The sequence below is a fragment of the Ranitomeya imitator genome, chromosome 3 (genome assembly GCF_032444005.1).
Source record: "Ranitomeya imitator isolate aRanImi1 chromosome 3, aRanImi1.pri, whole genome shotgun sequence".
In the NCBI taxonomy this organism is placed as follows: Eukaryota; Metazoa; Chordata; class Amphibia; order Anura; family Dendrobatidae; genus Ranitomeya; species Ranitomeya imitator.
Genome location: NC_091284.1, coordinates 490311322 through 490334145, shown reverse-complemented (window position 1 = coordinate 490334145; position 22824 = coordinate 490311322). Strand labels below are relative to the sequence as shown.

At 44.4% G+C, this 22824-nt stretch overlaps 1 protein-coding gene across 1 annotated transcript in view; it reads right to left on the bottom strand.

The window, feature by feature from the left end:
• SLC9A4 (solute carrier family 9 member A4) overlaps positions 1 to 22824 on the bottom strand; it is a 126819-nt gene that overhangs the window by 84202 nt on the left and 19793 nt on the right. The window contains exon 2 of the mRNA XM_069757626.1: positions 905 to 1368. Within this exon, the coding sequence (XP_069613727.1) occupies positions 905 to 1368 (464 nt within the window). The remainder of the gene's footprint in view (positions 1 to 904; positions 1369 to 22824) is intronic.

Genomic DNA, 22824 nt, shown 5'->3' with positions numbered 1-22824 from the left:
TTTTTTTGTAAAGTTAGACATGATTTTTTCATATATGTCTTATAATGTTGTAATTTACATGTGCTTGTTAATAGTGTTTTGCACTTAACCCTACGTGTTTTTATCTCACACACCTGTTAATGATACGTCAGCTGGTCCTCTATAAAGGATATGACGTTTTTAATTGTGCACCTGGACCCGTTGAAGCGCATTTGCGCGAAACGATCGTCGTCCACCTCTCCTCCTCCCAGCACCATCTCCCGATCCCAGCCGCCTCTCCAAAAGTGTTCTGTTTTATCGCATCATGAATAAAGGACTTTAATTCAGCAGCTTTTCTGGGTGAGTGCCACATATTCTTCTTTTTTACTATATGGAATGGACTTGATTTTTCTATGTGGAGCACCGCCATAGTCTGCTTTATCTGTGCTTGCTACACGAATCCTGCGCAGACATTGTGCTGCTTTGCGTCAAAGATTGGGTGCATTTTGAGCCTGGTGCCGTCTATATTCTTTGTTTTGTCAATTAATTTTTTATGTCAAAGAAGAAATCCTCACATAAAAGGTGTGCAAATATACCTATTTCACAGACCATATGTTCTAGCCTCATTGCACTTGCATTATGACTATTTATTGCTGAATATAATTACTAAGAACAACAGTTATTCCCTAATGAAGGAAAAAAGAGATTCGTAAGTGAAACAACACAACTGCAGTTACAGGTGTTTTAATATTTTTTAAGGTATTTTAGGAAACTACTAGAATTTTATATAGACTAAAAAAATTTTTTTCAGACTTCTGAATAAAATTACCATTGATCAAGGTCACTGTGAAATGTTAGAAAAAAATTGTAGTTTTTATTTGTACCATTTTTGGATACACATGAATTATTAATTAAAGAGTTATATGATAGATGTATATCTACTTACCACAGTAATGCCATCATTTAACAACGACTCTCCAAAAATCATCATGTATAGCTGTTCATTGACAGATATTTCTTCAAAGACCGCAAGGACAGCCACTGGATCCACTGCTGAAATAAGGCTTCCATATACCAAGCTCTGCAGCAGAGAAACATCACTTAGTGCAAAAGCTTCAATCTGGCAAATACCATAAAGGGAAAGGCCAATGCCAAAAGCATTCATTAAGGTCCCCATTACTGACCACCAAATTATAGTTCCAATGTTGTCAAAGAAAGGACGGGTCGGTAAAAAATATCCCCCTTCAAGCACAATTGGAGGCAAGAGATAAAGGAAATAAATGTCAGTCCTCATAGCGGGTGGGGTTTTGTGATCTGTCCCAAAAATAATTCCACCAAGTAAGACACCAATGGCAATCAGGATGCAACTTTCTGGCATTATAGCTGGCAATTTGTGGTAAAGATGAAATCCTGAAAGAGGGAGAAAACAATTATATAAATGTTTTATAAGGATGATGAGGTGGATCTTAGGTTTTTGACATTTATGTACAGCTGTATATAATGTACTTAAGAAAACTTAAAGGGTTTTTCCAAGAACAAAGTTAATTTTAGTCAATAGATCTTGGAATCAATAGAACTTGAACAGTGATGAGCAAATACATTTGGCACTATTTGTTACTCGCACAAATAGTAAGCTATTTGCGCTATTTGCTAATCGGCAAGTAATTAGCTATTCACCTCAGTATAGTTGAGAGACCCGCCCAGCATTTTTGATGCTTTATTTGAAGCCAATGAACATGCTGGGCTTTCTTGCCAATCACAGTAATGCCATTGCCATCTTTGTTGTGGAATTACTGTTATTGGCTGGCTTTACAATGTCATAGTGGATTATTTAAGCCCTGCCGGCGCCATCTTGCGCATATTGCATGAGGAAACAGCATAGTGAGAGCATAGTGTCAGCATAAGGAGAGTGAAAGTAGCGTATAAGGAGAGTTTCTTAAGGTACCTTCACACTGAGCAACTTTTGAATGATAATGATAGCGATCCGTGACGTTGCAGCGTCCTAGATAGCGATATCGTTGTGTTTGACATGCAGCAGCGATCAGGATCCTGCTGTGACATCGCTGGTCGGAGCTAGAAGTCCAGCACCTTATTTCGTCGCTAGATCACCCGCTGACATCGCTGAATCGGCGTGTGTGACGCCGATCCAGCGATGTCTTCACTGGTAACTAGGGTAAACATCGGGTTACTAAGCGCAGGGCCGCGCTTAGTAACCCGATATTTACCCTGGTTACCATTGTAAATGTAAAAAAAAAAAACACTACATACTTACATTCCGGTGTCTGTCGCGTCCCTCGCCGTCAGCTTCCTGCACTGACTGTGAGCACCGGCCGTAAAGCACAGCGGTGACGTCACCGCTGTGCTCTGCTTTACGGCCAGCCCTCACAGTCAGTTCGGGAAGCTGACGGCGAGGAACGCGACAGACACCGGAATGTAAGTATGTACTGTTTTTTTTTTTTACATTTACAATGGTAACCAGGGTAAATATCGGGTTACTAAGCGCGGCCCTGCGCTTAGTAACCCGATGTTTACCCTGGTTACCCGGGGACTTCAGCATTGTTGGTCGCTGGAGAGCTGTCTGCAGCGATCGGCATCGTTGTCTATATAGCTGCAGCGTCGCTTAATGCGACGGTACCTTTAGTCCAAAAGCTCTTTTAAGAGCTACTTAGAGTGAAGACTATGTCTCTGTTAGGTTGAGATAGTGTAGGGAGAGATTTAATACCAGGGAGAGGGAAAAGCAGGCAGGGTGTTAGCATTGCAAGTACATGCAATGCAGATCTCTGCTAGGTTTCATTGTGTATAGTGTGGGAACAGATTGTGGGAGTAGGGAGAGAGAGGCAGGGTTTCATATCCAGTACCATAATAAACAAATCAGCTCTTTTTAGAGCAAAATAATAATCTTCAGTACCAGCATATACTAAACATTTTTTAGCTCTAAATAATATTCCTCACTATCAGCATATACTAAACTGCTTTTTTTACAGCAAAATAATATTACTCAAGACCAGCATATACTAGACAACTTCTTTTTAGAGCTAAATAGTATTCCTCGCCTATTGCTGAAATAGCATATATTTATCTAGCTGTTGTACGAGAGGCGTAAAGCCAGCCAACATATGCAAATGTCACTATTTACCAGTAATTTACCTGAATCTGCTGTTGGTGTGTGTAATAAAGGCGATATAAAAAAAATTGCTATGCTATTGGGTAAATAGCATAAATTTATTTAGCAGTTGTGCAACTAGCGTGAAGCATGCTGACATATGCAAACGTCACTATTTACTGGTAATTTTCCTGAGTCTTCTGTTGGCGTATGTAATAAAAGCGATATAAAGAGCAATTACTCTGCTATTGGTTAAATAGTGTATACCATATATACTCGAGTATAAGCCGACTCGAGTATAAGCCGACCCGAGTATAAGCCGACCCCCCTAATTTTGCCACAAAAAACTGGGAAAACTTAATGACTCGAGTATAAGCCTAGGGTGGGAAATGCAGCAGCTACCGGTAAATGTCAAAAGTAAAAAAAGATACCAATAAAAGTAAAAATAATTGAGACATAAGTAGGTTAAGTGTTTTTGAATATCCATATTGAATCAGGAGCCCCATATAATGCTCCATAAAGTTTATGATGGCCCCATAAGATGCTCCATATTAAAATATGCTCCATATTAAAATATGCCCCATATAATCCTGCATAAAGGTTAATAATGGCCCTATAAGATGCTCCATAGACACATTTGCCCAATATAATGCTGCACAAATGTTGATTATGGCCCCATAAGATGCTCCATAAAGATATTTGCCCCATATAGTGCTGCACGAACCTTGATTATGGCCCCATAAGATGCTCCATACAGACATTTGCCCCATATAATGCTGCACAAACGTTAATTATGGCCCCATAAGATGCTCCATAAAGATATTTGCCCCATATAGTGCTGCACAAACGTTATGGCCCCATAAGATACTCCATACAGACATTTGCCCCATATAATGCTGCACAAATGTTGATTATGGCCCCATAAGATGCTCCATACAGATACTTGCCCCATATAGTACTACACAAACGTTATGGCCCCACAAGATGCTCCATACAGACACTTGCCCCATATAGTTCCGCACAAAAATTGATTATGGCCCCATACAGACACTTGCCCCATATAGTGCTGCACACAAGTTATGGCCCCATAGATGCTCCATACAGACACTTGCCCCATTTGCTGTTGTTGCGATAAAAAAAATCACATACTCACCTCTCTGTCGCTCAGGCACCCGGCACTTTCAATATTCAACTGCTCCTTGTTCTGGTGCCGCTCCGTTCTCAGCATCTTCTGCTCTGATGTTCAGGCAGAGGGTGCGCACTAACCACGTCACCGTGCCCTATGATCTGAGCGTCACTGCAGAAGATGCTGAAGATGGAGCAGCGCCCGGAATGGGGAGCAGGTGAATATCACACAGCGCTCCCCTCACCGATATACTCACCTGCTCCTGGCGTGGTCCCTGCAGGTCCCTGGCTTCCCGGCGCTCCAGCTTCTTCCTGTATTGAGCGGTCACTGTTACCGCTCATTACAGTAATGAATATGCGGCTCCACCCCTAAGGGAGGTGGAGCTGCATATTCATTACTGTAATGAGCGGTACCATGTGACCGCTCAGTACAGGAAGAAGCTGGGGCGCCGGGAAGCCAGAGACTTGCAGGGACCGCGCCAGGAGCAGGTGAGTATAAATAGACAGCCCCCGCTCCCCCTCCCCTGCCGACCCCTGGGTATGACTCGAGTATAAGCAGAGAGGGGGACTTTCAGCCCAAAAAATGGGCTAAAAATCTTGGCTTATACTCGAGTATATATGGTATTTATTTAGCATTTGTGCGACTGGCGTAAAGCCTGCTGACATCCGCAAACATCACTATTTATCAATAATTTTCCTGAGTCTCCTCTTGGCGTGTGTAATAAAGGCAATATAAAAAAAATTCTTTGCTATTGGTTAAATAGCATATATTTATCTAGCAAATGTGCGGCTGGCGTAAAGCCTGATGACATACGTAAAAGTCACTATTTACCAATAATTTACCTGTGTCTGCTGTTGTTGTGTGTAATAAAGGTGATATTAAAAAAATTGCTATGATATTGGTGAAATAGCATACATTTATCTAATAGTTTTGCGACTGGTGTAAAGCCTGCTGACATACCCAAATGTCACTACCAGTAATTTTCCTGAAACTGATGTTGACGTGTGTAATAAAGGAGATATAAAAAAAAATTGCTATGATATTGGTGAAATAGCGTACATTTATCTAACAGTTTTGTGACTGGAATAAAGCCTGCTGACATACGCAAATGTCGCTATTTACCAGTAATTCTCCTGAGACTGCTGTTGTCGTGTGTAATAAAGGTGATGGCTAAAAAAAATTGCCCACACATTGCTAGATACAGGGAATTTGTACATAACACCTTTGTGACAGTATTAGTGACAAATAAAGCCAGGAATTTTTTTTTCATAATGCATTCAATAAGGGAAAGGGTGACATTAAGAAATGGGGACATGGATGTGGTGATGCCCGCCAAGGCCGTGTGACAGATCAGTAGGTGACTTTATCTCGTGCAAGGATGTTGTGGATTGGATGGCAGACAAGGGCTCCAGTGTGTTGACAAGTAACCTCACAAGTTTTGCACCCGGTCCAGTCTCAGTAGCCAAGAGGCTGTGCCTCATAATCTTCAACCTGATCCTCCTTCCTCCCCCCATCAATAGTCACAGGAGACATATGACCCCAAAGCTAGCCACTCCGAGGAACTGTTTACGTTCCCTTGTAATTATTCTGGCCTCTCACCATGCATCATTAAAACGGGTCAGGAGGAGATGGAGTGCAGTGATGCACAAATATTTGAGCACCCACGGTTAGAAGAAAGCCACAATGGGGAACGTCAATTCATGTCTGAAGGCGTGGTGGATAATGATGACGCACAGTTGCCATCAGGTCAGCCTAAAATCGCAATTCAGAAGGAGGATCAGATTGATGAATTGGAACATGACATTGTCGATGAGGCCGCTGATCCAACCTGGCACGGTGGCATGCCTAGCAAGCACAGCAATGCAGAGTGGGATGGATCTGTAGCATGAAAACAGACAAGAAGATGTAGTTGCTTGACTACTAGGGAGAACTCGGTCAACTGTTTGACAGAGCCCACCACTCGGCTAGATAACAGGCCAAGGGTGCATTGTTCCCTTTAAGGCAGTTTTTTTCTGAAAATCCTTCAGACAAAACAACTGTAATTTGCAGCATCTGCAATACCAAGCTGAGAAGAGGCAAGAACACTGCCAACCTGAGCACTACCAGCATTCAGAATCACATGGCAGCCAAGCACCCCAGTAGGTAGGCGGAAAGCATGGGTACAAAATCTGTGTCTGAGGATGTAACCACTGCTGATTCCCCTGAGTTACAGCCTTCCCAATCTGCTGTCCAGGAAGCAGGCACTGATGCCACAACAGTCAGCATCCACATCCAGTTTGCTGTCCCAGTGCAGCATTCAGTTGTCCATGCCCCAGATGTTTAAAAGGAAGCAGAAATATGCTAAAAGCTCACATTGCCAGATTGCTAGCCCTAGAAATGTTGCCGTTTCGGCTTGTGGGAACTGAGTCTTTCAGTGAACTCTTGGCGGTGTCAGCCCTACGTTACTCACTTCCCAGCCACTATTATTTTTCCTGAGGTGCCGTCCCTGTGTTACAGAAGCACGTTGTCACGGTTCGACCCCTCAGGGCGTCTGGGATGCTTATGTTAGGCTATTACTGCTACAGTCGGTTGTCAGAAGGATTGGGACGTCTTGGAGTTGTTAACATATGAACACATGAATGATGTGATGCTTTATTTGGCTCCCCTCCTTATGCTCCTCGACTGTCGTGTATATATAATGAAATGTATTTGTTTTAATGCTTCATTACGCGTATGTACAATGGATGCGCTGGAGGTGTCTTATATAACAATCTATTCTCAGGTTCTTTTTTGTTTTGTATTTTAAGAACCAGCTGTAGCAGTGGCTTCCTGTGCATCCCGGTTGCATGGGTGACCGCTCCTGGCTTGCTCCGTGTGATGCGGTTGATGGGCGGGAGGTGGGCGCTGCCGCTGGTTGGTCCCCGGTGCGGACACGTGAGGTGGACACTTCTGGGTAGCGGCGCGTCTGCGTGCCCTGTGCGCCACGGCACTGTGATCCAGGCAATGGTGACAGACCCCTGGTGATGACATCTGATGTTGATACAGGAAGTTCCTGATGATGATACGGGTCAGTCTATAGGGTAAACGGGGATCTCTTTATGTCTGGGCGACATAGATTGGCGGCAGGAAGAACTGTGGTGCCGTTTGAAGATGGAAATCCATTGGCTCCGCTATGTTTACAAACTCCACATGGATCTACACGGATTGGTGGATGTTCCCATGACGACCCCTATGCTGAAACCCGATTGCTTGAGATGCTGATAATATATTATGTGAATTATCATTTTGTGGGGATTATTTATTGGAGATATATAGTGGATGTATTGGCGGTTGGGGATTTTTATTATAGATATGTTAGATGTCTGTTTTTTGTATTGAAATGTATTCATTAATGGGTGGTGGGCGGCTTAATGGTGATTGGTGCCCTGTGTGGCACACACACTATTTAAAGCTGGACCTGTGCACTTTATTGTATGCTTGATAAAGACCTACATGGTCGAAACGTTGCTACTATATGGCAAAATAAATTTATCCTTTTGAATTATACACCTGGATGGAGCGCTGTTACTTTGTCACTTGAATCTCTGATGGTCCTGGAAGGTTCCCTGGACTTGGACGGGCACCCCAGTTTGTGAGTGCTGTCAGCCTTCTGTTTTCTTCTTGGATTCCCTCATCTGATGAGTGTTCCATGCCCAGCGCCAGTTCGTCCTCACCTCCTGCACCTTCCTCAACAGTTTGGCTGCTACCATGCGCCCTTGGTAATCCCTCTCCCCCAGCCTCCAATGCCAGCCGCCTTGGTGCTGCCAACCTTCTTGACCTTGGAGATTTATTCCTTCTGCATACGACTCCTCCTGTTCCTCCTCCTCCTCCTCTTGTTCCACCACCTGACTCCGAACACTGTTTAAGGTGTGCTCCAGCATGTAAATCACCGGAATGGTCATGCTGATAATGGCACCGTCAGCACTAAACATCTTCGTTGCTATTTCAAAACTGTGCAGAAGGGTGCATAGGTCCCTGATCTGAGACCACTCCTGCAGCGTGATTTGCCCCACCTCTTAATCTCGTTGGCCCAGGCTATACGTCATAACGTATTGCACCAGGGCTCGTCGTTGCTGCCACAGTCACTGTAACATGTGCAGAGTTGAATTCCACCGTGTGGCCACATCGCATTTCAGCAGGTGAACTGGCAGGCCCAACAACTTCTGTAGAGATGTAAGTTGTTGAGCTGCGGGATGCGAACGGTGGAAGTGAGCACACAGCAACCGTGCCCTCTGCAGAAGCCCTTCTAGTCTGGGATAGTGGGATAAAAATTGCTGGACAACCAGGTTCAAAACGTGAGCCATACAAGGCACGTGTGTAACATTGCCCCGGCAAAGGGCCGCACCCAGGTCTGCAGCATTGTCGCACACAGCCTTCCCTGGCTGCAGGTTGAGTGGAGACAACCATTGATGGAACTCGGTCTCCAGAGCTGACCATAACTCCTCAGCTGTGTGACTCACATTTCCCAGACATTTCAATGTAAGCATTGCCTGATGCCATTGAGCCCTGGTGACAGCATAGTGAGGAGGTGTGCAGGATTCCTTCTGCGCAGTTACAACGCGGGTGGCATTACCAGACAGGGTTTGGGTGCATGTGAAGGACCGAGAGGAGGTTGAGGAGGCAGAAGCAGTGGAGGAACTTCTAGATACAAAGGATCGATGAGCAACTCATGGGGACGGCAAGACTTGGACAGCAGCCCCTTCTCCTGATGTCGCCGTAGTTACCCAGTGCCCAGTCACCGACATGTAACGCCCCTGTCATGACTACTCGTCCAAGTGTCTGTGGTGAAATGCACCCTATCACACACAGAGTTTCTCTACGAAGCGGTGATGTTATGCGCAACATGCTGGTGAAGCGCAGGCACAGCTTTCTTTGAGAAGTAGTGGCGACTGGGCATCTGGTACTGGGGCACTGCGATGGACATAAGGTCTCGAAAATCCTCTGTGTCCACCAGGCGGAAAGGCAGCATTTCTGTAGCCAACAGCTTGCAGATGGAGAAATTCAGCCTCTTAGCTTTGTCATGGCTAGGAGGAAATGGTCTTTTACTTGTCCACATCTGAGGGACTGAGGGCTGCCTGCCGTGCTTAGATGGAGTTGAGTAGGGTGTCCCCGGCAAACTGCTGGTCTGTGAGAAAGGTGCAGGCGGAGATGTTATGTTGCTTTGATCAAAATGGGGTGTCGATGTCGGAGAGCGCTCAACACCAGCAGGTGTTTCCACTTGCAAATGTCCTGACGACCTGCCAATCACACTGGCTGTTGCGGGTAAAGAGGTCAAAGGTCTGCATCCAAAACCATGTGCGACTGCTGTCCCCACAGTCACAGAGGATGAAGAGGATGCGGATGCACTTGATGGGGCAGATGGTGGTTGACCCGGCCCACTAGGCTGCATTGTAGCACAGTGAGCTTCGCACTGCAACTTATGCCTTATATCCATGTGACGGTTCATGCATGAAGTACTCAAGCTAGTCATTTTTTGTCCTCTACTGAGATTTTGTTGACAAATCTTACAGACAACATGAGTTGGGTCATTCTTTGCAATGTCAAAAAATGCCCAGGCTATGCAAGGCTTAGAGCCCGTGCGACCTGAAGAGCCACCGCGTATTTTGGTCTGAGGCACAGTTGGGGTTGAGGATGCAGTTTTTGAAGTGCTTCCAGTACTCCGTCTCTGTCCAGGAAGGCACAACGTAACCTCGTCGTCAGACTCGTCACTAGCATCATCCTCCACCTCCTCTGCTGACCTCATGGACTGGGGGTTGACAGTAAGTGGGGTCTACAACCTCGTCATCATCATCCTGTGTGTTCTCACACGCATCGTCCTCAGAGCCAACCTCTTCCTGCCCTGACCAAAAAGTTTTCGTTCCAATCAGGTATCTCAGTCTCATCATCATCTTCCTCATTGTCTCCACCAACAGGAGTTACAGTTTGGGAACGAGGGTCTACATTATGCTCAGAACCTTCTTCATCTGGGCCTAGATCCGACTCACAAAGATTCTGGGCATCAGTGCAGATCATTTCCTCGTCTGGATTCACAGAAGCTCTGGAGAAGACCTCTGATTCCCAGGCTATAGTATGCGTAAACAGCTCTACAGACTCAACCATGTGTATTACCCCATGCTCAGATGGGCGGCTGGAGACTTGGGAGCTGTGAGGAAGCAAGTGCATTTGGGGTGACAACTCTGAGGACTGGAGTAGTTGTGATGTTGAAGTTGACATGGAGGAAAGCCTACTTGAATGAGCTCCGTTCAAGCACCTGCTGTTTTGTGCCTCATATGGAAGTTTTGGCGATGCTTGTAGCGATGGTCGTAAGAAAGGGATCATATCAGATTGTCCACGAAAAGAAGTAGACATCTTAGGCTACGTTCACACTAGCGTTCGGCTAGTGTGCGTCGCGCTAGCGTCGGGCGACGCAGCGGCGACGCACGCGTCATGCGCCCCTATGTTTAACATGGGGGACGCATGTGTTTTTGCTTGTTGCGTTTTCCGACACGTGCGTCTTTTTTGACGCTAGCGTCGGACCAAGAAAACGCAACAAGTTGCATTTTTCTTGCGTCCGATTTTCGTCAAAAAACGATGTACGCGTCGAACAACGCAGCGTTTTTGCGTGCGTTTGCACGCGTTTTTCGGTGCGTTGTGCGTCGCGTCGCCGACGCAGCGGCGCACAACGCTAGTGTGAACGTAGCCTTACTTTGTCTGGAAGATGGTCTTTCTTCTGCAGATGTTACTGTTGCTTTACCACCTACCCCACGGACACCACCTTTTTTTCCCTTTCCACCCACAGCAGGCCTTTTGCTACACTTTAGTGCTTAACTAATTGGCAACTCTGTATCTGTAGTTGTTGGCACAACAAACGATGGATGAAAAACGAGCAGAACTGAGTGACCAAACTGTGGTACTAGGCCCAAAACTATTAACTGGGTTACTGGGTTAGATGCAGTAAAAATTTAGATACACAGGCGGTGTAGTTAGTTTCACAGGCAGGCTACTCTGCTGACGTGCAGACACTGCTCCTAGGCCCAAAACTATTAACTGGATTAGATGCAGTAAAAATAGAGATACAAAGGCGGTATAGTTAGTTTCACAGGCGAGCTACTCTGCTGACGTGCAGACACTACTCCTAGGTCCAAAACTATTAACTGGATTAAATGCAGTAAAAATAGAGATACACAGGCGGTATAGTTAGTTTCACAGGCGGGCTACTCTGCTGATGTGCAGACACTGCTCCCAGGCCCAAAACTATTAACTGGATTAGATGCAGTAAAAATAGAGATACACAGGCGGTATAGTTAGTTTCACAGGTGGGCTACTCTGCTGATGTGCAGACACTGCTCCTAGGCCCAAAAATATTAACTGGGTTAGATGCAGTAAAAATTTAGATACACAGGAGGAGTAGTTAGTTTCACAGGCGGGCTACTCTGCTGATGTGCATACACTGCTCCTAGGCCCAAAATATTACTTGGGTTAGGTGCAATATAAATTTTGATACACAGGCGGTGTAGTTAGTTTCACAGGCGGGCTACTCTGATGACGTGCAGACACTGCTCCTAGGCCCAAAACTATTAACTGGATTAGATGCAGTAAAAGTTTAGATACACAGGCGGTATAGTTAGTTTCACAGACAGGCTACTCTGCTGATGTGCAGACACTGCTCCTAGGCACAAAACTATTAACTGGGTTAGATGCAGCAAAAATTGAGATACACAGGCGGTATAGTTAGTTTCACAGGCAAGCTACTCTGCTGACGTGCAGACACTACTGCTAGGCCCAAAACTATTAACTGGATTAAATGCAGTAAAAATAGAGATACACAGGCGGTATAGTTAGTTTCACAGGCGGGCTACTCTGCTGATGTGCAGACACTGCTCCCAGGCCCAAAACTATTAACTGGATTAGATGCAGTAAAAATAGAGATACACAGGCGGTATAGTTAGTTTCACAGGTGGGCTACTCTGCTGACGTGCAGACACTGCTCCTAGGCCCAAAACTATTAACTGGGTTAGATGCAGTAAAAATTGAGATACACAGGCGGTCTAGCTAGCTTCACAGGCGAGTTACTCAGATGACTATCAGACAATGCTACTAGACCAAAAGGATTAGCTGAGCTAGATAACACCAAATGCTGTGACAAACACTTGCACAGCACTGGCACAGACCTGCCTGGCAAACAGTGATATGAACTGCTGTAACCTACCCTGAAAAGGGCTGATATTACAACTAGTCCCGACTCCTCCCGACTCCCTAAACCTGTCTCTCTGATAATTTGCTCCAAAAAACACTCTTAGACTGTATAGCGCCCACAGCAGCAGCGGTGCCGTCTAACACTAAGCTGCAGCAGTGAGGAAATGGTGGCGACGGGGCAAATGGCTGGTTCTTATAGGGCAAGGACATGTGACATACACAGCCAATGACACATGAACTGGCTTGTGTGCATCACATGCACATTGCTATGTGTGTACGCACTGCTGATAGGCTGAGAGACTGCACCGCCCCACTGTAAATGCAGGAAAGAAAAAAAAAATGGAGATCGGCATTATTTCAGCACAGATCTATCCTTTGCCCCCTCGCCCACTATACACTGAAACAGTCTATTAACAATGATAAACAGTTTTAATGTGCAAATCAAGTTAGGCTTTTGGTGAATGAACAGTTATCGAACAGAAACTCGAACAGCCGAATTTTAAGCAAATTGTTCGAGTTCGTCGAACAACTCGAACACCGCCCAAAACAGCTCGAATTTGAAATTGGCGAACAGCTCGACTCGGAACACCGCTCATCTCCAGTGGTGATATCTGGTCTAGTCATGGCGTGAGAGTATTTATCCCTTGTATGTGGTATTATTTGGTCACTGTGATAGTAATATGTGGTCTTGTCATGGTGTGGGGGTATTTGTTTCTTGTATGTGGTATTATTGGTCTTGGTGTAGTGGATTGTGTTGTCTATAGAGGTCTCTTTTTCTCTATGGTATCACTGAGGGGAAAACTCTTTATTTCCAATAGAGATTATTAATTACTTGGATGTTTAACTCTTCCCTATCCTGTGTTTATTACACAGTAGCAAATATCCACTTACAGTGGTTCGCCTGTGAAACCAAGTAATCACCTTTCCTTATGCCACATTCACACGATCAGTATTTGTAAGCCAAAACCAGGAGTATGTGATAAATACAGAAGTGGTGATGTGTTTCCATTATACTTTTCTTCTGATTGTTCCACTCCTGATTTGACTTCCAAATAAGTTATGTAAAATACTGAACGTGTGAGCGTAGCATAAGGATAAGTTATTGATTGGTGAGGGTCTGAATACTGGAACCAGGCCGATCAGCAGAATGTGGAACTTATAGCCCCATTAGACTGGAGCGGCATATGTGACTCAACAACTGATCCATACATTCTGTAAGTAGCTGCTCTTATTTTTTTCTGGAAGCTCCAAAGAGAATGAATGGAGCTGCAGTCAGACATTCCACCTGCTGCTGCATTTTAAAATGGGGTTAAAAGTGCCCTGTCAGGGATAAAAGTTCCAAATTGCACTGATCGGTGCAGTTTCCAATGGTTGGATTCCACCGATTAATAAGTTATCACCAACTTAAGGCCGGAGGCACACTAGCTTATCACATCTGATACGATAGCATTGGATGTGATATGCTAACGACACTCGGCTCATGCGCTGCTGCGGGCATGAGCTGAGTGTCAGTGCTCTGTGTTCTGATCTTCTCGCATGAGAGAATCACAGCACAGCTGCAGAGGAGGTGGAGAACACAAGAATAGGATTAAATTGGTACGAATGCAATCCGATTTTTAATTGGATGACATTCGTCCGATTTAATCGCAAGTGGGAGTGATGTTATGAAAGGTAATTCAGTACCACAATGGACATAGAGGTCAGCGCACATACAGTGACCTGGCAATAACCCAAAAAACAAGAACGAGCTCTGAGACGTGGGAACTCTGTTGACCGCAATCCCTAATCCTCTCTAACCACACTAAAGGCAGCTGTGGATTGCGCCTAACGCTCCCTATGCAACTCGGCACGGCCTGAGAAACTAGCTAGCCTGAAGATAGAAAATAAGCCTACCTTGCCTCAGAGAAATACCCCAAAGGAAAAGGCAGCCCCCACATATAATGACTGTGAGTTAAGATGAAAAGACAAACGTAGAGATGAAATAGATTTAGCAAAGTGAGGCCCAACTTTCTGAACAGAGCGAGGATAGGAAAGGTAACTTTGCGGTCAACACAAAACCCTACAAAAACCACGCAAAGGGGGCAAAAAGACACTCCGTACCGAACTAACGGCACGGAGGTACACCCTCTGCGTCCCAGAGCTTCCAGCAAGCAGAAAAAAACAAATTGACAAGCTGGACAGAAAAAAACATCAAACAAATAGCAAAGAGGAACTTAGCTATGCAGAGCAGCAGGCCACAGGAACATCCAGGAGGAAACAGGTCCAATACTAGAACATTGACTGGAGGCCAGGATCAAAGCACTAGGTGGAGTTAAATAGAGCAGCACCTAACGACTTCACCACATCACCTGAGGAAGGAAACTCAGAAGCCGCAGTACCACTTTCCTCCACCAACGGAAGCTCACAGAGAGAACCAGCCGAAGTACCACTTGTGACCACAGGAGGGAGCTCTGCCACCGAATTCACAACAGTACCCGCCCCCTTGAGGAGGGGTCACCGAACCCTCACCAGAGCTCCCAGGACGACCAGGATGAGCCATATGAAAGGCACGAACAAGATCGGGAGCATGGACATCAGAGGCAAAGACCCAGGAATTATCTTCCTGAGCATAACCCTTCCACTTAACCAGATACTGGAGTTTCCGCCTTGAAACACGAGAATCCAAAATCTTCTCCACAATATACTCCAACTCCCCCTCCACCAAAACCGGGGCAGGAGGATCAACAGATGGAACCATAGGTGCCACGTATCTCTGCAACAATGACCTATGGAATACGTTATGTATGGAAAAAGAATCTGGAAGGGTCAGACGAAAAGACACAGGATTAAGAACCTCAGAAATCCTATACGGACCAATAAAACGAGGTTTAAACTTAGGAGAGGAAACCTTCATAGGAATATGATGAGAAGATAACCAAACCAAGTCCCCAACCCGAAGTCGGGGACCCACACAGCGTCTGCGATTAGCGAAACGTTGAGCCTTCTCCTGGGACAAAGTCAAATTGTCCACTACATGAGTCCAAATCTGCTGCAACCTGTCCACCACAGTATCCACACCAGGACAGTCCGAAGACTCAACCTGCCCTGAAGAGAAACGAGGATGGAACCCAGAGTTGCAGAAAAACGGTGAAACCAAGGTAGCCGAGCTGGCCCGATTATTAAGGGCGAACTCAGCCAAAGGCAAAAAGGACACCCAGTCATCCTGATCAGCAGAAACAAAGCATCTCAGATATGTTTCCAAGGTCTGATTGGTTCGTTCGGTCTGGCCATTAGTCTGAGGATGGAAAGCCGAGGAAAAAGACAAGTCAATGCCCATCCTACCACAAAAGGCTCGCCAAAACCTCGAAACAAACTGGGAACCTCTGTCAGAAACGATATTCTCTGGAATGCCATGTATTTAATGAACCACATGCTGGAAAAACAATGGCACCAAATCAGAGGAGGAAGGCAATTTAGACAAGGGTACCAAATGGACCATCTTAGAGAAGCGATCACAGACCACCCAAATGACTGACATCTTTTGAGAGACGGGAAGATCTGAAATAAAATCCATAGAGATATGTGTCCAAGGCCTCTTCGGGACCGGCAAGGGCAAAAGCAACCCACTGGCACGAGAACAGCAGGGCTTAGCCCCAGCACAAATCCCACAAGACTGCACAAAAGTACGCACATCCCGCGACAGAGATGGCCACCAAAAGGATCTAGCCACTAACTCTCTGGTACCAAAGATTCCAGGATGACCAGCCAACACCGAACAATAAACCTCAGAGATAACTTTATTCGTCCACCTATCAGGGACAGTTTCTCCGCTGGGCAACGATCAGGTTTATTAGCCTGAAATTTTTGCAGCACCCGCCGCAAATCAGGGGAGATGGCAGACACAATTACTCCCTCTTTGAGGATACCTGCCGGCTCAGATACACCCGGAGAGTCGGGCACAAAACTCCTAGACAGAGCATCCGCCTTCACATTTTTAGAGCCCGGAAGGTATGAAATCACAAAGTCAAAACGGGCAAAAAACAACGACCAACGAGCTTGTCTAGGATTCAACCGCTTGGCGGACTCGAGATAAGTCAAGTTCTTATGATCAGTCAAGACCACCACGCGATGCTTAGCTCCTTCAAGCCAATGATGCCACTCCTCGAATGCCCACTTCATGGCCAGCAACTCTCGATTGCCCACATCATAATTTCGCTCAGCAGGCGAAAACTTCCTGGAAAAGAAGGCGCATGGTTTCATCACCGAGCAATCAGAACTTCTCAGCGACAAAACAGCCCCTGCTCCAATCTCAGAAGCATCAACCTTGACCTGGAACGGAAGCGAAACATCTGGTTGACACAACACAGGGGCAGAAGAAAAACGACGCTTCAACTCTTGAAAAGCTTTCACCGCAGCAGAAGACCAATTGACCAAATCAGCACCTTTCTTGGTCAAATCGGTCAATGGTTTAGCAATACAAGAAAAATTGCAGATGAAGCGACGATAAAAATTAGCAAAGCCCAGGAACTTTTGCAGACTTTTCAGAGATGTCGGCTGAGTCCAATTATGGATGGCTTGGACCTTAACAGGGTCCATCTCGATAGTAGAAGGGGAAAAGATGAACCCCAAAAATGAAACCTTCTGAACACCAAAGAGACACTTTGATCCCTTCACAAACAAAGAATTAGCACGCAGGACCTGAAACACCGTTCTGACCTGCTTCACATGAGACTCCCAATCATCCAAGAAGATCAAAATGTCATCTAAGTACACAATCAGGAATTTATCCAGGTACTGGTATATGTTACTATAGTCGAGGGGTTCAAGAGAGGCCTGGATGTCTTCCTGGAGCAGAACAATATTGTATCATACAATTATTAGGTTCTGTAGAAGGACGTAGATCTGGGTATTTATTATGATGGAATATAGGCAGAACTGGATGGACAAATGTCTTTTTTCGGCCTTACTAACTATGTTACTATGTTACTCTCGGAAGATGTCATGCATAAAGGACTGAAACACTGATGGAGCATTGGCAAGTCCGAATGGCATTACTAGATACTCAAAATGGCCCTCGGGCGTATTAAATGCAGTTTTCCACTCATCGCCTCGCTTAATACGCACAAGATTATACGCACCACGAAGATCTATCTTGGTGAACCAACTAGCCCCCTTAATCCGAGCAAACAAATCAGATAACAATGGCAAGGGGTACTGAAATTTAACCGTGATCTTATTTAGAAGGCGGTAATCTATACAAGGTCTCAGTGAACCATCCCTCTTGGCTACAAAAAAAAACCCTGCTCCTAATGGCGATGATGATGGGCGAATATGCCCCTTCTCCAAAGACTCCTTCACATAACTCCGCATAGCGGCGTGCTCAGGCACAGATAAATTAAACAGTCGACCTTTTGGGAATTTACTACCAGGAATCAAATCGATAGCACAATCACAATCCCTATGCGGAGGTAGGGTATCGGACTTGGGCTCATCAAATAAATCCCGGTAATCAGACAAGAACTCAGGAACCTCAGAAGGGGTGGATGACGAAATAGTCAGAAATGGGACATCACCATGTACCCCCTGACAACCCCAGCTGGACACAGACATGGATTTCCAATCTAATACTGGATTATGGACTTGTAGCCATGGCAACCCCAACACGACCAAATCATGCAGATTATGCAACACCAGAAAGCGAATAACCTCCTGATGTGCAGGAGCCATGCACATGGTCAGCTGGGTCCAGTACTGAGGCTTATTCTTGGCCAAAGGCGTAGCATCAATTCCTCTCAATGGAATAGGACACTGCAAGGGCTCCAAGAAAAACCCACAATGCCTAGCATACTCCAAGTCCATCAAATTCAGAGCAGCGCCTGAGTCCACAAATGCCATGACAGAATACGATGACAAAGAGCAGATCAAGGTAACAGACAGGAGAAATTTTGACTGTACCGTACCAATGGTGGCAGACCTAGCGAACCACTTAGTGCGCTTAGGACAATCAGAGATAGCATGAGTGGAATCACCACAGTAGAAACACAGCCCATTCAGACGTCTGTGTTCTTGCCGTTCAACTCTGGTCAAAGTCCTATCGCACTGCATAGGCTCAGGTTTAAGCTCAGGTAATACCGCCAAATGGTGCACAGATTTACGCTCGCGCAAGCGTCGACCGATCTGAATGGCCAAAGACATAGACTCATTCAGACCAGCAGGCATAGGAAATCCCACCATGACATCCTTAAGGGCTTCAGAGAGACCTTTTCTGAAAATAGCTGCGAGCGCACCTTCATTCCACTGAGTGAGTACGGACCACTTTCTAAATTTCTGACAATATACCTCTATTTCATCCTGACCCTGACACAGAGCCAGCAAATTCTTCTCTGCCTGATCCACAGAATTAGGCTCATCGTACAGCAATCCGAGCTCCAGGAAAAATGCATCGATATTACTTAATGCAGGATCTCCTGACGCAAGAGAAAATGCCCAGTCCTGAGGGTCGCCACGCAAAAAAGAAATAACGATCCTAACTTGTTGAACTGGGTCACCAGAGGAGCGAGGTTTCAAAGCCAGAAATAGTTTACAATTATTTTTGAAACTCAGAAATTTAGTTCTATCTCCAAAAAACAAATCAGGAATAGGAATTCTCGGTTCTAACATAGAATTCTGAACCACAAAGTCTTGAATACTTTGTACTCTTGCCGTGAGCTGATCCACACATGAAGACAGACCTTTAATGTCCATTGCTACTCCTGTGTCCTGAACCACCCAAATGTCTAGGGGAAAAAAAAGGCAAAACACAGTGCAAAGAAAAAAAAAATGGTCTCAGAACTTCTTTTTTCCCTCTATTGGGAATCATTAGTACTATGGCCTCCAGTACTGTTATGAAAGGTAATTCAGTAACACAATGAACATAGAGGTCAGCGCACATACAGTGACCTGGCAATAGCCCAAAAAACAAGAACGAGCTCTGAGACGTGGGAACTCTTTTGACCGCAATCCCTAATCCTCTCCAACCACACTAAAGGCAGCCGTGGATTGCGCCTAACGCTCCCTATGCAACTCGGCACGGCCTGAGAAACTAGCTAGCCTGAAGATAGAAAATAAGCCTACCTTGCCTCAGAGAAATACCCCAAAGGAAAAGGCAGCCCCCACATATAATGACTGTGAGTTAAGATGAAAAGACAAACGTAGAGATGAAATAGATTTAGCAAAGTGAGGCCCAACTTTCTGAACAGAGCGAGGATAGGAAAGGTAACTTTGCGGTCAACACAAAACCCTACAAAAACCACGCAAAGGGGGCAAAAAGACACTCCGTACCGAACTAACGGCACGGAGGTACACCCTCTGCGTCCCAGAGCTTCCAGCAAGCAAAAAAAAACAAATTGACAAGCTGGACAGAAAAAAACATCAAACAAATAGCAAAGAGGAACTTAGCTATGCAGAGTAGCAGGCCACAGGAACATCCAGGAGGAAACAGGTCCAATACTAGAACATTGACTGGAGGCCAGGATCAAAGCACTAGGTGGAGTTAAATAGAGCAGCACCTAACGACTTCACCACATCACCTGAGGAAGGAAACTCAGAAGCCGCAGTACCACTTTCCTCCACCAACGGAAGCTCACAGAGAGAACCAGCCGAAGTACCACTTGTGACCACAGGAGGGAGCTCTGCCACCGAATTCACAACAGAGTGAGCCCAGCCTGTGCATTGGTGATGACTTGTTTTCACCAAAGTAACCCTTTAATGCAAACTAACATAATACAACCCAGTTACGGTATGTGCACAGTAGATGTGCAGGGGCCTCCTGTGTTTTACTGTAGATGTTTCACTATAACTGAGATAAAGGCTATCCGAAATTTGCATATAACTGTAGGGTGGACCCCTACAGTCAATTCCCCCTGTGGGCCCCAGACACCCCAGTCCGACCCTGTATACAATCCAACCTATACATTTTAGGGTATATGCACATATGCAGTATACACAGTGCCATGCATGAGATTTCAAGAAATATCATGTAAATGGTGCTGAGAATATCCACAGCTTAAATTTACCTGTGCTGAAATCCACAGCATGTTATTTTATGCTGCTGATGTTACAGTGGACTTCAAATTTACTCAGCTTAACTCCTCTGTTTCTGCTCTGTGTTTCATGGCTTATAGATTTGCAATTATTGCTATGATACCTTATATAATAGTTTTTTAATATCTCTACTAGTGAAACTCTTATAATTAAGTGCCAGTATAAATAAAATAAATGTTGTTTTATGATACTAATAATATCATCTTTCTGTTTTGGATACTAACATGTAAATTGTGTTTGCATCATTGTTACGATATTCTAATGTAATAATAACATACAATTATCCATAATAAAAAATCTGTTTGAAAAAGTGTAAACAGCAAATAGTTGGACTGTACTGACAACAAGCAAGACTCACTGGAAATAAAACTTAAAGGGAACCTGTCACCAGAAAAAAAATGCTATTTATCTGCACATATGTGGTTAATTTGTAGTTAATAGCATTATTAACCTGCCCCCAGCAGCATTCAAACTTCAGTTACCTTTAAAAGATTATTCCCAAAATCTCACGTTACACCCAATCCTATGTATAACCCAGCTGCCGGATTCCCAGTGTACCAAGATCATGGCTCCAGAACCCAAATGATAAGATTCTGTTTAGTGAGCATTTTTAAACCTTTAGCCATACACAGAATAGTATAACATTGGGCCATGTCATTCTTTTCAAATGTGCAAAAAACTATGGTTGACCGCGCTTTTGTGCATGCCTTAAAAGATGGATGCTGCTTGATCATAGGCCATATGGAGTCCATAGTGTCTCAACCTTCATCACTATAGGGAATATTCTGCCGGGGGTTCCATCTTAATCACATATTTCAGAGATCTACATGGAAACCCTGGTGTAAGTGCTCAGCACCGAGCACAAGATAAATGTGAGCTGAGCCTTACTGTAGCCTTTGTGAGACATAATGAACAAATCAACAGTATTTCATGTTTGGTTTTATTTTATTTTTACCCCGTTCCTCTTGCAGTATAAGTGATAAGGTGGCTTTATTCTTTGGTTCGGTTTGAATACATTTATACCAGATATTTATTGATTTTTCTTGTTTGGATGCAATCACTCAATAAAAGGCCATTTTTATTTTACAAAGTTTTACATCGTCATATTCTGAGAGCTATACTTTTTCTATATTTCTGATTAAGGAATCATGTCAGGACGAGTTGATGTTTTTATTGGTGCAAGAACTGTTTTCCGTGGTGATTTTTTATGCTGTTCTCTGGTAAAAGTGATAAGATAGTTTTATTCTTTGGGTCAGAACAATTACAGCAATACCACATTTATGTCATTTTTTGGTGCTTTAACACAATAAAAACTATTTGTTAGGCTGCCGTCACACTAGCAGTATTTGGTCAGTATTTTACATCAGTATTTGTAAGCCAAAACCAGGAGTGGGTGATAAATTCAGAAGTGTTGCATATGTTTCTATTATACTTTTCCTCTATTTGTTCCACTCCTGGATTTGGCTTACAAATACTGATGTAAAATACTGACCAAATACTGCTAGTGTGACGGCAGCCTTAGAAAAAAAGTTTTTCTTCACTATATTCTGAGAACTATATATTTCTCTGCTGATGGAGCTGCGGTTTCTTTTTTGTGGGACAAGATGACGCTTTTAGAAACACAATCCTTATTAATATTTGACTTTTTGTCTTGCAGCATGAGGAAAAAATATTGTTTGTTGCAATTTTTTTACGATGTTCACTGAGGGTGTTAACTAGTATGGCATTTTTATATTTTTGCTTTTACATAAATATGTGTATTTATTAGTTTAATTATTTTTCATCTTTTTATTTTGTGACCTTATTTTAAAAAAAAAAATATTTTTACAATCTTTTATAACTTTAACTTTCATTACTCTGATCGCTGGTATAATGCATTACAAAGTACCAGCATTACAATGCATTATACTTGCCAATGGCTGGACTGATAGAAGCCTCTTACACCATGCTCTTTGCATGGTCTAACAGGCTTGCCATAGCTGACAGACCTGTCATCAGCATGACTTCCTCGATAATCTAGCCCTTGATATAACATTGCAGGGATGCCAATTGGAAGGGAGAGGGAGCCTCTCAGCTATTACTTGCGCTGAGCTCCCTGTTGGATTACTCTTATGCTTTCTGGAGCGAACCTTAGGTCACTATTCAATTCAAGTCTATGAGAGTCTCATTCTGGCTCTTATAGACTTTCATTAAGAGCTTGTGTGTTGCTTTTGCCTTCAGGCAGCACGGTGGCACAGTAGTTAGCATTGCAGCGCTGGTGTCCTGGGTTCAAATCCCACCAAGGACAACATCTGCAAAGAGTTTGTATGTTCTCTCCGTGTTTGCTGAACCTAGAGTCGCCAACTCGTACATAGTCAAGTAAATAAGGCAGCACACTGCAGCT